The sequence below is a fragment of the Ochotona princeps genome, chromosome 26, assembly GCF_030435755.1.
Source record: "Ochotona princeps isolate mOchPri1 chromosome 26, mOchPri1.hap1, whole genome shotgun sequence".
NCBI classification, from domain to species: Eukaryota; Metazoa; Chordata; class Mammalia; order Lagomorpha; family Ochotonidae; genus Ochotona; species Ochotona princeps.
In genome coordinates this window covers 26,939,352-26,959,540 of record NC_080857.1, presented here as the reverse complement: position 1 = coordinate 26,959,540, position 20,189 = coordinate 26,939,352, and the positions used below count along the sequence as shown (strand labels likewise).

Here is a 20,189-nt window from a genome sequence, read left to right as displayed (position 1 = left end):
GAAAAGTAGCGTGTTTTAGCAGGAGCTGGAAGATTGTTTCATCATGTTTTGACTTTATACATCAGTCTTCACCATCTGGTTGAACCAGTCTATAATTTTCTTATGCAACTTCTCGTATCAAAAATGTTTCATTTTTACCTCTACCCACAAACAGATGCTGTTTAAAACGCGAGCGGGCACACGTGCACACACACACACACACACACACACACACACACACAATCCAAACCAGTCATAAACCACAGCATTAGTGACAAGGAACATGAACTTTTGCTACCCTCTCCCGCTAAGACAATGAAATACTAAAATTCCAGATTTATGAAGCTAAAGCAAAATCTTCAAACCAAAAGCAATGGTCATGTCATTCTCATTATGTTTCAATCAAAAACCAGACAACAACCAGAAAATGTATTGGTAATATTTATATTTTGAAAGTTCCCCATTGATACATGAGGTTTGGATTACAACTTATTTACAATAAGTGATTTTTAAAAAAAAGAACGAAAGAAAAAGAAAGAGGAAAAGAGGGAGGAAGGGAGACTAACAGAAAAGGAAGTGAAGAAAGTAGAGAAGGCAGGGCGAGAGCTCTGGGGAGGACGGGAGGGGGCGGGGAGAAAGGAAACCTATGTTCATGGACATCATCATACGGGATGTTTATTTCCAAGAAATACTGCTGCCGCTGTCGTTCACAAGCAGCAGCACAAACGAACACTTCACTACATCAGAATTTGCTCAACTTTCTCTCAAGATGCATGATCCTTCTTTCAGATTTTCAAAATTAAATATAGAGCAATATAAAATGCATCGTCAATATACCTACTACAAAAATCCTTTGTGGCTCATCCCTCAACTCGGAGAAGCAGCTGAGCCAGATACAAAAATAAAAATATCAATGTGCAAATAAAACCTCACTGATCACGTCTGGTGCCACCTTTAGCTACAGGTGACTGTCACTTGGTGATAACATTGGTTATAGCATCAAACGGGAGAAGCTTCTCTTCCTGGGCCAGGTCAGTGCATCCAATTAAAGCGGGGGGGAAAAGTGAGGAACCTTTGAACAGTCAAAACTGCTAATCACATCCATACATCCCCTTCCCACCCCCCAAGCCCTCACAAAAAAATAAAAAAGCTTTTAAAGCTCTAAATATACCCATTTTTCCCCTTTCCATAGTATGATTGCGCCTAGGGCTATGTGTTTAAGTACAGCAGGTGCAATTACAAGCCATTGCTGGCTCTGCGCCCTGGACTGCCCCACGCAGAGAAGGCGGGATCAAACAACATACATCCTTCTGCTCAGGCAAACAAGCCCAAGGTAAAGCAGCTCAACCCTGCCTGTGAGTATCCAGCGGTAGCAAGGGCTTTATTTATTTTTAAACTTGTTTCCTTTTATTAAAGAAAAACAGTGAGATGTTAAGGAGAGCAAAATATAAAAAAACTCACAAAGGACAAAAGCCTAAGGAAAACAACCAGGACATTTGCACGATGGGAAAAAAGGCATGCATGCTTGACTCCGAGTATAAGATGGGTCGATTCACTCACACAGCTGTTCTAGGCCCACAGCCTAAGGCTTCGGTGTCCTTCTAAACCACAGGGGTTGTGTGTTCTTCTTTTCCTTGCAAAGACACTCATGATACAATCCCTAAAACCAATATGGTAGAGACCGGTTTGGAGTGATCCTCACTAACTACAATATTTGCCATTAAAAAATATATTTATATATAGTTTTGGGAATCATGAAGCCAACAAAACACAACACAATGAAGTCCAGCTGCAGCAACAGCAGACTGTGGGAAGGGCCAGAGAGGGGGCTGCTGCAAACGCAGCAAGTGCCTCCTTCAGTATGTCCCCTAGTGCAACAGTCAGATTCCCTCAGTCACTCTGCGTCACCGCACACAACATGACACACGTCACATAGTCACTTTCAGTCACGAAAGAAAAAGACAGTGTTTTCTTCTCAGAAGTTGCCCTGTGAATTTTAGACATGTGGCTACATCATTGTGTCTTTAAGCATGTCTAAAATTTGGCTTTCGTCTTCTCAGCATGGAATGAATGACACACGACACTGAGTGACATCAGGGATCAGCCGTGTCGTTTCCACCTTCACTCTGACGACAGGGTAAGGTGCAGAGACAGCGCCTGACCTCTCCCATTTCGCTCCAATGGGCAGAGATTCTTCATGAGCCTGTGATCTGAACATCTCCTAGCTAAAAAAGATGAGGTCAGAAACAAACGTGATGCAGTCAAACCCAAAGGGCTAAAACTGAAAGGACGGAGAAGAGACGCTAAGCGTTTACTTCACAGAACACTGAACTTGCACCTTTGTGCCAGCACTTTTAAAAAGTCTCTTCAACTTTAGCAGCCTCTGCCAACTTCACACTGAATCCCTATTAATGTTCTTGAAAAAAAATCAACAAAACATGTTGTGTTTGGTGTTACATATGGTGTTTTTACTGTCCTTTTTTCTTTTTTAAGGAATTTGCAATGTCAAGTTTACAAAGTGACCTAGGTGACAATAGCCAAAACCAGCTGACTCGTATGGACATACTGTGACCGGACAATTCCGAAGCGCCTTGAAGGGAAGAAAGTTAATTGCCAAATTCTTTTTTCTTTCTTGGAAACAATAAAACTGTATATTCTACTTTATAATTCCACGGAAGAAAGAAAATATACAGGCCCATATTTATGCTTCTATTAAGAGCAACAACAGTTCATATGTTCATGTTTGCTACTATCACAGTTCAACATATGAACACAGCATCAGCTCTGTGACTTGAATACTGTGGGAAGGGATGGCTGAGAATTGTCAGTTCGCTGCTGCCGGTGGGTAACAAGCAGACGTGCTCTGGAAATGAATCACAGAGCATGCACCTGTCATTACGTCATGATGCAACCACATGAAGTTTCAAACTATACACGAGCTTTACCAGGAATTCACCTGCCCCACATGTAAGACTCCTCTTTTAAGTACAAAGCAGAGAGCCAAAAGATACATCTATCATACAACCCTAGATTTTGCTCTTTTTTTTTTTCTTAAACAATTTGGTCACAATGCACCTTTGATATAAAAGCATTTTTAAACTTTATTATTAATACTCAGGACATTAGGGATTTCCAGATTTTTTTTTTTCAGTAGCATTTGTAGAACCACTTTTGGTAACAAATACAGTAGTTAGGAATATGCATCCAATTCAGAATGCATAATGTTTATCCTGAATCCTTTCCAGCTAAAAACAGGGTGGGCACTGTGATGAGATATAGAACGAGAATCTACAAAAAACACTGCAACATGTTTGTTTCCCCAGAGGCTACATCCTCTTCTGCTGGAATACTTTATAAACACATATTAAAAAGTAAGGCAACAACTCCAAACAGCCCAAGCTGTCTGCTCAACTCTTTTTCCCGATTAGATTAATCCTGGTGATCAATTTCATGGTTATAGTTTAGTGTTTGTCTTTCCTATCTCATATGGTCCAAAAGGATGTTTTACGTGACATTTCTAAAACATCTCTGGTACGTGCGTGTTCAGTGATCTGTACAACTAATACTGGCCAGGTACTGCAGCCTCGGATTGCCGAGTACCTGTTTTCAAAGGATTCAAGACACTGATTGGGATTCACCATAAACTGATGCGTGAATCCAAAATTCCCTTTCCTACTATGCTTATCACCTCTTCTCTTTTGACTCCTAATTTCCAGACAAAGGAGTACCAGACCACCTGGTTACTGGAAAGATGTTCACCCCAGTAAACAACACTTTTATCGGGGCCTTTACAATTCCTGGCCCCCTCCACATGGACATTCAGCTCATGAAGATGTGCAAAAGGAAAAGATGTCAAATTGCAATCAAGTCATTCAGAGGAGGATGTTTCACAAACTTAAAAAGGAAATGACAGTCTTTTTTTCTTCCTTTACTATAAATACATTTAACAGCTTAGCAGAAAGACAAGCTAAATTTAACATTGTTCGCATTTGAAAATTTTATCATACTCTCTGCTAGTGATAAATAAGGAACTCCTGATAATGGAATTTTAACATAGCAATTTCATCAACAGATCTCTGAAGACTGCTTTTTTTGTGTGTTTTAAAGAGGGTTAGAACAATGATTAGGTTTGCAAAGTTCTGAGAAGGCCATCTACTGTCCAAACTTTGGATTGAAGTCCTTATTTTTTTTTTCTTTTCCTTAGAGACAGGTATATACAGTGCTGTTGTAATAATGAAACAAATGTGAAATCTACTGTAAAGTTGCACAATACAGAACACTGCTGCTCCATCTTCTACTACATAAATGTGTGACTCCACAGGCTAGTGGTGCTGCTGGCACGATCGCTGTTAGGTTGGAATTATCCCATCACGTCTGAGACCTCTCTTCAACTCCAGGTCCTCCAGCTTCTTCCACAATTCTTCTCGTTCCTTTTCCTTCTTTTTCTCACTGGGGAAGAGAGAGTACAACATGAACAACTGAGCAGGCTCAAGGAGATTATCTAATGGTAACTGTTCTCCGCCAGGATTTTCCCCAAGAATGCTTCGGAAAGTCTAAAAATTTGCCTTAAAGTTTAGGGCTATTTCTCTTTTTGGTTTCTGTCTCTTGTGCTTGCGTTCTGCAAATTTTTCTTTTGACATTTGTGTAGGAATAGAAGTAGCATTACTAGATGGAGTAGGTGGCAAAGGTATTTTGAAGTTATTTATAACCCTTTATATTGAAGCTAGTAGTATATTGAAGTTTATTTCAAAACGAATGACAAATGGGCATTGATTTATATGAATCAGTGGCCCCACATCAAGGACATGTTAGTGATTTTACCAGGGGCCTAAATTGTGGCGGCATGAGGACATCTCTCCCCCACTGTTCCTATAGGCTTTTCCTACAACAGGTATATTAAAACTCAAAACCATCTTGGCAGTTCCAGACTTTCAGGTAATTTCCAGACTTTTAGGCTTCATCACTGTACAAAATTTACCATACAACTGGATTCCAAAATATGGTCAACAAATTTTATTTTCCCAAGGACATTTAGAAATTAGCATAGCTTAACAACACAAAGAAGTTGTAGTATCAATCAAGTAAACCCAGGAGTACAAGGATATGCTGTAAATTTTTCATTTAATTTCGTAAATAAGGTTTGTTTATTAAAAATAATTTACTATACTGCTTCTAGTTTCCTCATGTTACCACACATCAGGAAAAGCACACAGCGATAACATTTGTGAGTCCGTGAGTTCAGGAAGCCCGAGAAGTAGGATTTCACCATCTCAGGCACTGGAATGCAGTCCTCACATTTCATTAGTTACTTAGCAAGGATTATTTCAGCTACACTACAATTTTTACTCGGGAAAATTCACATGGGCTAAGTGGAATCTACATGTAATTGTAATGCCTCATATTCCTTATGTTTTTTTTCCAAAAGTTACAATAACATTCATAACAACAAACTCATATTAATTCCCCATCCCACCCCAACAAAATCCACGGAGTGGCTCTGTCAGTAAAGGTATTCCCTGTAATGCCTGGATCCCATACAGCACTGGTTCCTGGCCCAGCTGTTTCACTTCTGCCCCAGCACCTGCCAACAGTCTGGGAGAGCAATGGGAGGTGGTGCAAACGTTAGGTCCCTTAAACCCATGTGGGAGACTGGGATGAAGTTCCTAGCGTCAGCCTGGCCCAAGCCTGGCTGCTGTGGCCACCAGGGGAGGGGAGTGAATCAGAAAATGGAAGATCGCCCCCTATCTCTGTAATTCTGACTTTGAAAGAAATACATCTTTCAGAGGGGGAAAAATACAGAAAAGCATAAATAATTTTAATATCCTCATTCCTCCAGTCACAAAGGAATGGTAGGCTGTATAATATAGTAACTGCATGTAACCAAAAACAGAAAAAGTAAGAGACATCCGGCAAATCATGACTTTTTGCTTCTTTCTTCATTAAATGAACAACGAAAGACTGTCCAAGCTTCTGCCTGAGAAGAGAAGAATGCAAACCAGTGCCCTTACATGATGCTGGCACTGCTAGTGGAGGCTTTACTTGCTAGGCCACAGCACTGGCCCCAATCTTTGTTTCTTAACAAAGAGATGGTGCCAGCCTAGGTGTCAGTCACAGACACTGACTTGACTAGCTAGCAATCAACTGCCCAGACCCTGAAGAGTTGCAACGCAGACAACCTTCTCTTGGAGGGAAAAGAGGATGGCCAGCAAGGACTTGGGAACTTTATTCAACTGAAAAAAATGGTTCAACAGAACTCAGGCCCACAATGTCTTCTTTGCAGTTTCAATGAAGTGTGCAGGGGCCAATGTTTTGATGTAGCTGTTAAGCTGCCACCTGCAACACCAGTATCCCATATGAGCACCAGCTGGTGACCTGACTGTCCCATCTCTGACCAGCTCCCCATGATGCACCTGGAAAGCAGCTGACCCAAGTATCTGGTCTCCTTTCTCGCAGGTGGGAGAGAAGGACAGGGTTCTAGCTTTCTGGCTTCTGCCGGCCCATCTGCCACTGCAGCCACTTGGGGAATGAACCAGCAGATGCAAGATTTCTCTCTTCCCACATCCCTCTGTAATGCTGCCTTTCAAATAACTAATGAGTAAATAAAGTTCAACATCATTAAAGCACTCATCGTCTTGTTAAGTGTTTCACTCATGTTTTTGAGTAACAGTTTAATGATAATCAATGACCTTTATACTGCTGACGACTTTAACAATCCTAACAGTTCCAACACAGTTACTACCGCCTTCACTCTCCCACCTTTCTTTTTCCCTCAAGATAGAAATTTTAAAACCTACCCACACTGTCGTTCCGGGGATATTATCAAATTCTTTCCCAATTTCAACTTTACAAGACAATAATGTTGGCATATGCATCTAAGAGAATTAAATAATCATTTCACCCATCACATTCAAATATGTAATACTTGAAAACCTGATCTCAACAGAAATCATTAATTTAATGATATCCAGAAATGAAATCTTCCGTTCAGATCTCTGATAATACCAAACTCGTCTCCTGATGCACTGTGGCTAGTCCTAGATCTAGAGAGAAACAGTGTTTCCATCCCCACCCGAGGCCAGCTCAGCCCTGGAAGGAGCAGTGATGGTCCTTCCACTGGACCCCTACCACCCACGAGGAACCTGAACAGCTCAGCTTCGTGAGGCCCAGCCCGGCCATCGTGAGCATCTGTGCAATCAACTACAGATAGGAATGCTCTCTTTCTGTGTGTGGGTGTATGTAATAAACACAAATTAAAAACAGGAGAATCAAGATGGCAGAGTGGGGTAGGGACACATTTGAACAGACGGAGAAGTAGTAGCCAGTGCGAAGCAGGGAGGGCACATTCCAAGAAAAAGGAGAGGACAGAGCAACAGTAGAGGGGTACCTGGAGACTGACAGACACAGGAAAGCAGCGAAAACAACAGTGTGGTGTTGCAGTGACGGATACCCCATCGGCATTCAGTGAGCAGTGATCTGAACTCCACCAGCAGCCGGAACTCCACCAGCAACCAGGTGGGAAGGGATCTTCACTGGGAGCTTGGGAGGTGAACCCAGACAAAGAACTGCTCATCTTGCTGGTCTGTTTGATTTGACCAGGAGCAGAGACAGACAGGCAGGTCCCAGACAGGTGGTGCAGGAACCCAGTCCGCCCCCTAGAGCTGTATCAGGCACCATTTTATTTAAGGAGACAAGAGCCAGGAGGCAAGAGCTATGTGGCAGGACTGCACATGCGCTGAGCTGGGAGGGATCTCATTTCTAGCTCAGTGAACTGCAACAATGGGGCATCCTACAGGTTCCACCCAAGATGGGTCCAGGTAGCCCTCAGACCTGCTGGCCACAGATCAAGAACTCTAGTAGTGGCACATCAGGCACTATGTCTTACAGTGTGGCAAAGAATTTAAGACTGCAGGCGACAACAGTGAGCTGCACATGTGCTGAGTTGGGAGCAAACTCTGAGTTCTGTGGATTGCACTGGTGCCACAGGAAAAGAATACTGACTATGGCACTGTACGGGTCAAAATAGGTCCATGTGGCCCTCAGACCTAACAGCCCACAGGTTCCAGCAAGACCAGCACCACCAACAACCTAGCTATTTAGGACACCTGGTGTCTTCCTAATCCTGGGAACTGCTCCAACCAGAAGTGGGAGAAAGGCTGTACAGACAACGGTGCAGCCTCAGCAGGGTGTCACAGGAGGTGGAGACTAGTGAGCCAGGAGCTGAGGCTACGGAGACCATGGTGGAAATCTAACATAAGATCCCAGACCTGGAACTTGCTGGAGGGAGTGGCACAAGTGACTGCAAACAAACAGCTGTGTACCAACTGCAATAAGTAAAATCGAACTGTAGACCTGTGGGTGACAGCTTAAAAAAACCTGCCCCAAGGAGAAGAATCTGATAACCAGAAATACAATAACCAAGAGCAAAAGAAGAGACAGGGGCACAATGAATATTACTGAAGATTCCCCTGCAAAGGAGCAAAACCCTTTGCCAACTTCAGAGTTCACTGAGGAAGACATCAAGAAAATGGGGGATATGGAATTCAAACTACTTGTTATAAAACTTAACAACAAGAAGCAGGTAAAGCAGGGATTCAAGGAATATGTCACACTGTAAATGAATCCAATGAAAGCTGATGTATCAGACATGAAGAATACAGTGGAACTAACTAAAAGTACAATGGAGAGTCTCCAAAATAGAATGAAGAAGGCAGAAGAAAGAATCTCAAAAATAGAAGATATTTCCTGTCATTAGGGGGACACAAAGAGCTGGAAGAATAGTTGGAAGCAGAGCTGGATCAGGCCAAAAAAAGGATTCAAGAATTGAAAGACACTATTAAAAGGCCAAACATGAAGAGTTATGGGAGTCCCAGAAGGTGCAGAAAGAGAAGCTGGGTTTACAAATGTATTTAATGAAACAATAAGGGAATTTTTCCCTAATTTAGAGAAAGAATTAGGAAACAACATCCAGGAGGGACACAGAACTCCCAACAGGCTTGACCAAAAGCAATCTTCACTAAGATACATGATCATCAAGCTTTCTTCAATCAAACATAAGGATAAGATCCTTAAATGTGCATGTGAAAAAAAATATCAATTGACATATAAATGAATGCCAATTAAACTCACAGGAGACCTCCCAGAGGAAACTCTACAGGAAAGAAGAGAAAGGGGGGACATATTCCAGATTCTAAAAGCAAAAAATTGTCGGCCCAGGATAATGTACCCAGCAAAACTTTTTTTTGTCTTGGAAAATGAAATAAACTTCTTCCACAGTAAAGAAAAGTTAAAATATGCCTCTTCCAAACATGCCCTACAAATGATACTTAAAGAAGTTCTCTTGACAGAGAAGAGGAATACCACCCACCAAAACCACAGGCAAATGGGAAGAACATCCCAGTAAAATAGCAACGGAAGACTAAATCAATGAATAACCCATTGCTAATATGACAGGACCAAATTACCACCCATTCATATTAACCCTGAATATAAATGGCTTAAATTCACCAAACATCATAGATTAGTAGACTGGATTAAAAAACAAAACCCATCTATTTATTACCTACAGGAGACACATTTCACCAAAGATCAGCTGAAACTGTATCTCATGGATTTTGACAGTAGCATAATTTTCTTCAAGAAGGTTCTTGATTTTCTTTTTCATTATTCAGCAACACATTAGTCATTCAGTAGCATGTTATATAACTTCATGTTGTTGTAAATTTCTTATTTTTCCTCCTGTTGTTTTGTTCTATTTTTTTTTTCACTAAAGGGGATGTACAGTAACTGCGCAATGGAGACTATCATATCCAGATGTGAGGATACAATGCAGTATGCATCTCTACTTCCAGATAAAGATGGACTCCCAGTGAAACTGTTAACTATATCTTGACAATAGGATGCTGGACTCTCTGCCATTGTCCATGCCCACAAAGATGGACTTATGACTGTTTATGAGGAACTATATTGTTGTGATGATATGGGAGAACTCAGTTGGAGGGGAGGGGACCTGGAGAGGGAGTAGCAGAAATCCCAGGGCTTACTGAACTATATCAAAAAATGATAATAATAAAAAGAATTAAAATAAAAAGAGGTTTGGAGCAGAACGGTTATTACGAAATTTAACGACTGATAACTGCTGATACAGTGTATTAAAAGTTGTTTAAATTACAGGTAAAACATGACATGCCATAACTGATATTTATCCCAACATTTGGTGGGAAATCTCAGCTGCTTCTGTCTACAGCTAAGTGCGTGCAAATCCCTCAACGGGCTGCTTTCCTAAACCAACCCACGGTGATTCCAAAAATATATATGAAGATAACAGCAATACTATTTCTCCCTCTGTCACCAAACCTTTCTGCTCACTGATGTTTTAATCAGTAGAACAGAAGCACTATATTCCAACTCAGGCAAAGCACAGGATCAGAGCTTCACCCAGAGAGAGGAGACGGAGAGAGCTCCGAGCACTGCACGCGGCGCAGGGACGCACGGCCTCCGGAGACAGCAAGCAGACATCCGCTCCTGGGCGGGCAGGGGCAGACCACGGCCCAACTATGGAGAGCTCTCTAGGGACGTCCCTTCATCTCCCCACAGTCTGGAAAGCATCCGAGGTTGGACACGTAAGATGTCTCCAAGGCATGTCTTAGGAAAAACATATGCATGGATTTCAGATTCTTTCACCAACAATTTACCTTTCAATTCCGTTTGTCACGAACTTTTTGAGAAACTCTCATATAGGACAAGGAATAACCAAACTGGACAATCAAACCAACGAAGGAAGCCCTACCAAGTCATAAACACTGCAAAAAGTCGCACTGGGGTTTGCTCCCTTACGGTGGTAAACAGTTCCATGGCAGACTGCTAAGCCCCATGCTCCTCTCCCTGGCGCTTAGACTGTATTGAGGGCCAAGTATCTGCACAGTTGTGAACCTGGGATGCCCACTTCCCATATCTGAGTGCCCAAGTCCCAACTCTGCTTCCAATTCCAGCTTCCCCATAGTGTGTACCCTGAGAGGCCGCAGGTGACAGCTCCCATTCCTGGGTCTCTGCCACCATATGGAAGACTGAGATCAAGTTCTGGGATCCTGGCACTGGCCTAGCCCAGGCTAGCTGGTACAGGCATTTGGGAAGCAATGTAGTGGATGGGTAAAACTGCCTTATTTTTCTCTCCCTTTCCACATTTCAGATATATAAACATTTTTTAAAAACAACAGAAAATTTCTGGGCTCAGCACGGTAGCCAAGTCCTCGCCTCGCATGTGCCAGGATCCCACTATAGGCGCCGGTTCATATCCCAGCTGCTCCACTTCCCTTTCAGCTCCCTGCTTGTGGCCTGGGAAAGAGTAGAAGATGACCCAGAGCCTTGGGACCCTGCACCCATGGGAGACCAGGAAGAAGCTCCTGGCTTTGCATCAGCTCAGCTCTGGCCATTGCGGCCACTTGGGGAGTGAATCAGCGAATGGAAGATCTTTCTCTCTTCTCCTTCTCTCTGTAAATCTGACTTTCCAACAAAAATTAATCTTTTTTTTTTTAATAAAAAGATAATTCCAATGAGTTTGCTGAGTTCTAGACCAGAAAGTAATTTCGGAGCCAAATTCCTAGACAAATGGTGCCTGATCCCTCCTGGCGTTGGCCTGAAGGAAAGCCTAGTTCTAGGTCAAGCGAGTTTAAAATGAGAGTGGCCCAGCTGGCCAATTACCCGACAATACCCTTAAATAGGCCTGCAATATCAGTTACGTGCCAGGCTCTCCACCCTGAGGCGTAACTGAAACATTACTGCAGGATGGGAGGACGGCAGGCGCCGTCACAAGGACACTGTCACAAAGCCCAGTGGCGCACTGCTAAAGATGCAGCGAAAAGGGACGGCAAGAACAGAGATATAATAAAGAAGATGATGCCGCTTATGCTGTGGGAAACAGGTCACTTGGGCAAAGTGCCATCAACAAGAGAACTCAATCGTTTTGGCACATTGGACGAAAAACTTTAAAAAGTTACCGCTGCCGATCTGACTTGTATGTTGCTGTCAGCTCATCAAACATGGTGCTGTTCATCTCCATGAATGCCTTCAACACGTTGTACACTAACGCCACAATAGCCCTGCGACACACAGAGAAAGGGAACGCCCAGTAAGTGAGCTGCAACAGGTGCCAGCGAAGGAAATGGAGGCGCCATTCCTGTCTGCAGGGTCTCCACTGCCCTCCTCCCCAGCTGGAGCTACGGGAAACGACTCACAGCCCATTCCCACTTCAAGAGGCTGCTACGCTTTACTGTTCAAGGCCAAACGTCCTTCTTAGTGGGAGCAGAATCAGGGAAAATTAAAAGTATAAATTTGCTTTCTTTAGTACCTAGAAAAAGACTTCCCAGTACCCCTTGAAAACTCTATAAATACATGAGTATTCCTCATCTGAAATACCTCAGACTACAAGTGCAGATGCTAGAGGTTTTCAGATTTCGATATTTGTATAGACTTTCTTTTTTAATCAGTTGAGCATCCCAACGCCAGAAGTCTGAAAATCTCCAAAATGCAAAACTTTCCGAGGTCAAATTAGAAATCATAGTTTCAGATTTTGCAGTATTTCAGAATTTTCAGATTTGAGAACGTGACAAGCATATGCTGCCAGCAGTGGGTCCCAGGCACAAACAGCATACGCGTACACTTACAGTTCCCACTCAGGGTACGCCATGGAGCCTCTGGAAAGGCAGCAGGTTGACAGCATCAGACCATCCACTCCCGCCCCCTGCTGACCCAGCGTGCACACTGCTAAGACGACTGGACGCTGCTGAGGGTGGCTGCAGGCTGAGCAGTAGGGCACACACAGAGTGGCAGCCCAGATTGTCAACTGGAGGTGCAGGTCACAGGCAACCTTTGACAATGCACCATGACGGGCTCGGGGCTTCAGACTAGAGGCTAAAAGCCACTGCCCTTCCATTTTGCAACAAATGTGCTTCTAATACCACTGAGAAAGGCAGTCATAAAAATTAAGCCACATAGTCAATAAACCCCGAGTCTGGTGGTTCTAAGTGAGGTACGACAAAGTGCATTTGGGGAGGCTAGTGCTATGGTGTAGTGTGTTAACTCTCTGCCTGTGGTGCTGGCATGCCATATGAGTGCCAGTGCAAGTCATGGCTGCACCACTTGCATTCCAGCTCTCTGCTAATTACCTGAGAAAACAGTGGAAGATGACTCAATTCACTGGGCCCCAGCCCTATGTGGGAGACCAAGAAAAAGCTCCAGGTTCCTGGCTTCAGATAGGCTCAGCTCTGGCCACTGTGACCAATTTGGGGAGTGAACCAGTGGATGAAAGATCTCTCTCTCTCTCTGTTTCTCCTCTCTCTGTATATCTGCCTTTCAAATAAATAAATTCTAAAAATGAAAAGAAAGCACATTCGGGGACCACACTGCGGTGTGGCCAGTAAAGCCACTCTTACGAGCGCCGGCATCCCATATGGGCACTGGCTTAAATCCCCAGCTCTCCACCTGCAATCCCACTCCCTGCTAACAGGCTGAGAAAAACAGCAGAGAGCGGTTCAAACGTCTGGGCTCCTGCTACGCAACGAGAGACCTAGACAGAACTCCTGGCTCCAGCCTGGCCCAGCTGTGACCACTGTGACCAGCTGGGTCTGATTCGGCTGCCTTCTGACACGCCCTGGGGGGCAGCCGGTGGTGGCCCGAGTGCTTGGGCCCTGGCGCGGCAGGTGGACGATCCACACGGAGTTCCTGGTTCTGGCTCCTAGCTCCTGACCCAGCTCCTAACCCGCCCTGACTGCTGTGAACATCTGGGCAGCGAACCAGTGGATGTCAGGAAGGTTTCTCTCTGCCCCTCACCCCCGCCCACTCCCTACGCTTTTCCAGCACATGAACATAAACAATTTTAAAAAACCGAAAACCTACGGATTCCAATGTTCTTTTGAAATCCTATAAAGACTGGAAAACATGATAGGAAGGATAACATTAGAGTTTTCTTCTATCAAACTCATGATGTATTCATTATTCCAATAATAGAGTGCTCTTTCTGCCACCTTTGGGAAAAGAAAAAGAAAATGTTAGTGTTAGAAGCGAGGACAAAACAAAGATGAAACAGAATTATAATCTTTCAAAACAAAAGCAGTTTAAAAGACTACTTTCATTCACAATAATCAGATTTCAATTAATCACACCTTATCTTTTCTAACAACCTTTCACAAAGTCCCAAAGCACTTCATCAATGTGGAGGAAGAAAGGTATGTTTTCCTTCCTGTTATTTTACATTCTCCTTATCTGATTGCAGATTGTTCCTACATAAGCCCGTGTTCCACAGCATTTCCTAATGAATTTAACCTGCCTTACAGCCCCTCTGATCGAGGCTCACGTATTAACCAACCACAGCCTGGCCCCGGCTGGCACTCAGTGCCGGCTGCTGAGCAAAGTCCATCTCTGTGCAGCAGCCACGTTTACGAAGCGCCTCCCATGGCCTGGCACTGTGCCTGCCCTGCAGGTGGAAGGCACCCGCCCACGGCACCAGCTGCCACAACCGAGGTATCTTTGCGGTCACTTTTAGCTGATTACCTGGTGGCTCGGAGGCACCAGGACACCTATCCTAGGCTCCCAGAGCTAGTAAAGGGTGGGGACTCAGGTCTAGGAGTCAGGCTCTGCCCTTCCTGGGCAGGCTAGGACCGGGGCACTGTCTGCACCCGTCCCCGCTCAGCTGCCTCCCCTAGCTCACCAGGACAGCCGCTAACGCTATGTGTAAGGCACAAACAGCACACCCTGGATTAACCAATCCAAAGGATCATTTTTAAAAACCCTTCAATTTTGGCAGCAATGCATAACTGGTGAACTACCGGGACCACTTGAGAAAGGATCTCAGAGTATGCCCTACATCTGGGACCTGGGGTGGGTGGGAGACTGGGTGGGGCTTCTCCTCAATAGTCCCTTTAGCCCTTGTAACTTTTTGCCCTAATCAACAATGTAAAGATGGCCAAAATAAAATTTTAAAAAACCCTCCAATCTGTAAGAGAGATTCCCCATATAACATGGATTAAGGAAAAACGTTGTTTCCCATTATCATACACATCAAGAAATTATGATTACTGTGTTTTAGAAGAGGACAGAATGATACAGATCACAAAATGAGAACCTTTTCATTTACATTTGGATAAAAAAAAAAAAATCCTGGGACTTGCTGGGGACTAGAATCTGAGAATAACAGGAGCGACGAACCTTCAGTGATTGTGTCTGACACCCCAGGACGGGGCTCAGTCCCACACCCACCCGCTCAGCTACTCCTCCCGACAGCATGGAGCTCGGGACCATGACTTAGGGCAGATACTCATAGGCTCAAGGTCACGTGGCAAGCGAGGCCAACTCCTAGGCCTGTGTTCTGCACCTCCTCACTGTCAGCGGCTCGTGCCCTGCCACTCATGTGAGAGTCCAGGATGGAGCGGCCAGCTCTCGGCTCGGCGTGGTGAGCCCGAAGAGCCCTGCACAGCGTGAACCAGTGGAGAGAAGACAAACTGCGCAGGCTCTCTCCGTGTCACTCTTTTAAATATGTAAACAAGCATGTTTGAAATGAACGTTTACATTTAGAACATTTATCTTGAGGGGCAGGTGTTGCTGCAGCAAGTGAAGCTGTCGCTGCAGACCCCCCTACACATCACATATCAGAGAGCCCAAGACATGAACCCACTTTGACTTCTGAGCCAGGCCTCTGCCCTCAGGCCTGGGACGCAGCGGACGGCGGCCCGGGGAGCTGGGTCCCTGCACTGCCCAGGAAGTGCGAGACCCAGATGGGGCTTCCAGCTGCGGGCTTTGACCTGACCCAGCTCTGGTCGCTGGGGGCTTTTGTGGAGTAAAATAACAGAGATTTTTCTCTGTCTTTTTCTCTCTCTTCCACTCTGCCTTTCAAATGAACAAAACTGAAAATTACTTCGGTGCAGGGAAGTTCTGTAACCCTTGCACAGTTGTTTCAGAATGCATACTGCCACAGACTTTGTGGAAGCCCCCAACCCTGGTGTGGCTCCAGCTGGACGCAGCACTGGACAGAAGTCACTAAGGTCGCGTGAGGTCACGAGGATGAGATGCTAATCAGACGGGACTGGCACCTCTCTCTGCGTACACACACAGAGATAAGGAACACAGTGAGGAGCCGGTGACAAAATGCAGGGCCTCGCGAGCCCCCCATGCAGCTGGCACCTTGGCCCGACGGCCACCAGCAAGAGGCCAATCACTGGGCTGGAGTAGAGCGAGGGGGTCCGGGCCCTGTCTTTCCTCCCTCAGCCTCTGAGACACGCGCATGCTCACTGCAAAGATTCCCTCTGGGCCTCCATGTCGTCACAGGCCCGTGAGCACCACAGGCCCTGCGTAACACGCAGACGCCAGTCTGCGCACTGTCCTGCTGTCACCGAGACAGACACGCCTGTTAGCATCTGGACAAGTCATGTGAAGCGCGACTGCTAGAAAGCCCCGAATCAGAGCGCTGACACGCTGTCTGCAGGTCAGACTTGAAACGAGAGCGGCCGCAGTCTTGCCGTCTACAAGATGATCTCACGGTGCAGACAGGCACAGATCATCGATGAGTCTTCCCCAGCAGACCCCAGTCTGACCAGCCCTTGCACTGGCAGGCCGAGTGGACAGAGGTCCCTGTCCACAGTCGGATGTCAGCTGTGCTCTGGTGAGAGAGCTGCCGGACAGAGCCCTGACCTGCCCCCTGGCTGTGTTACTACAGCAATGCTGCAGAGAGGCTCAGGTTCGCCTTCCCAGTGTTCTCCCCGCGTGGCCACAAGGAGGCAGTGTGGTGCCACCGGAAGGCTCCGGGCTTTCCCAAGAAACTAAAGGCAGGATCAAAAACAGACTCCACATCTCTGAGTCTCACTGAAAAACAGGCAAAAAGGCTTCCTAGGATATTTCAAAGTTTTTCAATAATGTTGGTAAAGGAGCTGACACTGCAGATGGCTAGGGCTCTCGCGTTCCCCTGAAGCATTAGTTAGTACTCTTACAAGAAGAATCCTATCAGCTCACTTCTTGGTCAGCAATTTATTTGAGGAAAGTGATTTTACCACGGTTGAGCTTTGGTGTTCATGTTTGTAACTCCATAAAAACATTGAACTCTCCCAGCAAAACACTACGGGAAACTTACAACACCAAATGCACATTGTGGTGGCTGCTACGTGCCAGGTGCTCGGGACAAAGAGAGCTGTTGGTAGAATTATCATCACATGAGAAAAATGTAAACAAAAACCAGGAAGTAGTTAGTGTCCATTTTAACTCTTTCAACACAAAGACAATTCAACCAGAATAAACGCTAAGCAGGAAGGCTGCTGTGGTTCACACTCTCATTAGAACTCACCTGAAAGTGGGGACTAGATACACACTTGGCAATTTGTTTAAACAAAGGTTCCTGAATTTTTACAAATTGTGAAGGTTCGATCACATCCAATATTTCTTCCAGCTCCCCAAGGAACATGACCTGCAAGTACAGGCAACACACAACATGTGACTTGCCTCATTAAAAATCCTTACAAACAACAAAGATTAAGGAAAGCTTGCTCTGAGCCAAGAAAAACTTAGATATAAAAACCAAACATAAATAAGCCAGGCATTAACCCATGTCGGATGTTCACAAGGAATTCATGATATTGGACTTGTCCCTACAGCACTGAAAGTATAATTATACTTCTTTTATGGGGAAAAGAATGTTAGCCGTGTATGTTACACGAACACACAGCAGTTGCATACTGCATCAAGGCCCCTGGGAGACTTCGCAGCAAGGGTGTGCCCCTTCCCCGCATGGATGCTGGTGTCCACAGCGCAGGCCCAGCCGAGCACATGCAGCCACTGGCCACACAGGCCCAGCCGTACCATGTGCTTGGTGCTCCTCCAGGACGCACCAGGCCCAAGACCACCAAGACACTGCCCCAGGAACTTTCTGCCAAGTTATCTCAACAGAACAAGTGGACACACAGCTGGCTGCGTTCTGGCTGCCTGAGGCTGTGCAGCTCAGCAAAGGAAGACCCAGGATCAGCTTCCGGACCCCACCACTGTGCTGTCATCCCTGCTGGGCAGCTGTGTCACCCCGCTAAGGCTGGCCATCATGACCAGCAAGCAGAGCCTTCACAGCCACCATGCTGCTCAGAGCGGACTGCAGCCATCAGCCCGGCTGAGCCCCACACCTGACCCTCCGGCCCGGACCCTCCACACCGGACTTAGCAAGCTCCTCACACTCTGGGACGTGAAGCACTCACCTCTTTTTGACTACATGTTTTAGGCCAAAATTTCATTAACCCTCTAATAACCTAAAATGAAAAGGGGGAAAAAAAGAATAATTTCTCATATGTACTTCCAGGAAAAGTAGTTTCTCTGAAAAAATTTTTTTAAATTAGGGAAAAAAACTTACTGGCTCTGTGAGTGAAGGATCTTTCTCCAGAAACTGAACTATACAATATGCCAACTGCAGAGAGAAAAAGATAATGTTTTACATCCTACATTCATCAAAGGCTCTTTTAACATGTGCTACTAAAATTTCCAAAAAAGATCCAAGACTTTGGTTTTAATACATTTCACATTCATTTAACTATCATACAAATAAAATGTGTATAAAGCAAAATAAAAAGCTACTTTTTCAAGCCAAAGACTGACACTAACAAGGCTCCAGGAGTTCAACTCCCTCCCCCAAGGAAGGGTCCTGAGACCCGAAGCAGGCAACCAACGAGGAGCAGACTGTGAAGTGTCGCAGCTAGACACAGCCCCAGCCACATCTCAGGGGCTTCCTGAGGCAGCAGTCCTGGGTGACAGGGGGAAGCAGCCAATCACACAAACTTGGCTGGCAGTGTGGAACGGCACCCAGGGTGCAGAGACCGCGCCAGCCCACCGAGATACTGGGGACTGTCCTGTCCCGGGGGATGTGGAGCTTGGTGTCTGAGCCCAAGGTGGCTCACTAGAAATTCCTTTACAGAAGCATGAAACGGAATATTGCATTTCAAAAACTCAAGGCAAGACGTGTGAAACACTTGTAAAAGACCCACCCTAACAAACACCAACATCTTGACGACTGTCTCAATTAGTTCTTCCTCAAAACACAGAATTTCACATTTAAAAAGGAATGAACATTAGAAAAACATATTTTGAAGCAAACCCAAAACACTTCTATTGAAGGTGGGATAAGGGAGGGGGAGTCAGAGGTTTGAAATCCTAAAAATAAAAGTACACTTTATCATTCATCTACCCTCTAGTAACACCCTTACCATGCAAGGCAGGGTTAGCACACACATCAGTAGCAGTAAGACAGAGTGTTTCTTAAAATAATGAGGGGGGAAAAAAAAAAAAAACTAACACTCGACCTGGCATGACAGAGTAGAGGTTAAAGTCTTCACCTTGAACACACCAGGATCCCATGTGGGTGCCAGTTCTAATCCCAGCAGCCGCGCTTCCTATCCAGATCCCTGCCTATGGCCTGGGAAAGCAGCGGAGGACGGCCCAAAGCCTTGGGACCCTGCATTTGTGTGGGAGACCTGGAGGAAGCGCCTGGATCCTGGCTTCGGAATGGCTAAGTTCCAGCTGTTGTGGCCGCTTGGGGAGTAAACCATCGGATGGAAGATTTTCCTCTCTGTCTCTCCTCCTCTTTATATATCTAACTCCCAATAAAAATAAATAAATCTTAAAAAAAAAAAAACTAACAGACTGCTTCACTGCATTTACTTTTGTGTACAAAGTGAGCAGTAAACGGTAAATAAACTCCAAGCGGGCAAAAAGGCAACTGATAGGGTGATTTAAAAGTGAGGATGAGGCGGCTAGTGAGTTGGCTCATCTGGCTAATCTTCCACCTTGCAAGTGCTGCCATCCCATACTGCACCAGCTCTTGTCCCAGCTGCTCCACTTCCCATCCACCTCCCTGCTTACAGCCTGGGAAAGCAGCCGAGGATAGTCCGATGCCTTGGGACCCCACAAAACATGGGAGACCAGAAAGAAGCTCCTTGCTTCCAATTGGCTCAGCTCTGGCCATTGCGGCCATTTGGGAAGTGAACCAGCAGATGGAAGATCTTTCTGTGTCTCCTCCTCTCTGGAAATCTGCTTTTCCAATAAAATGAATAAAGTGTAAAAAAAAGTGCAGATGAAGATAGAACAGCTAAGAATATTAAAAAATGATTGCATACGACCAAAGATCTAAATCTGTAAAACCCTCATTTTTATGCACTGTTATTCACATGTAGTTGTGTGAACTTGGAGAAAGTCATTGA

The 20,189-nt window shown here is 45.1% G+C and overlaps 1 protein-coding gene across 2 annotated transcripts in view; it reads right to left on the bottom strand.

Annotated features, from left to right (window-relative positions):
* Positions 1–3,055: 3,055 nt before the first annotated feature.
* The window catches only part of PPP2R5E (protein phosphatase 2 regulatory subunit B'epsilon), a 143,885-nt gene continuing 126,751 nt past the window's right edge, over positions 3,056–20,189 (bottom strand). For both annotated transcript variants that reach the window (XM_004584489.4, XM_004584490.4), the window contains exons 9-14: positions 18,350–18,403; positions 18,198–18,248; positions 17,303–17,422; positions 13,870–13,997; positions 11,973–12,074; positions 3,056–4,428 (exon numbers count right to left, since the gene is read on the bottom strand). In XM_004584489.4, coding sequence (XP_004584546.1) covers positions 4,329–4,428; positions 11,973–12,074; positions 13,870–13,997; positions 17,303–17,422; positions 18,198–18,248; positions 18,350–18,403 — 555 coding nt within the window. In that variant the 3' untranslated portion in view covers positions 3,056–4,328. The remainder of the gene's footprint in view (positions 4,429–11,972; positions 12,075–13,869; positions 13,998–17,302; positions 17,423–18,197; positions 18,249–18,349; positions 18,404–20,189) is intronic.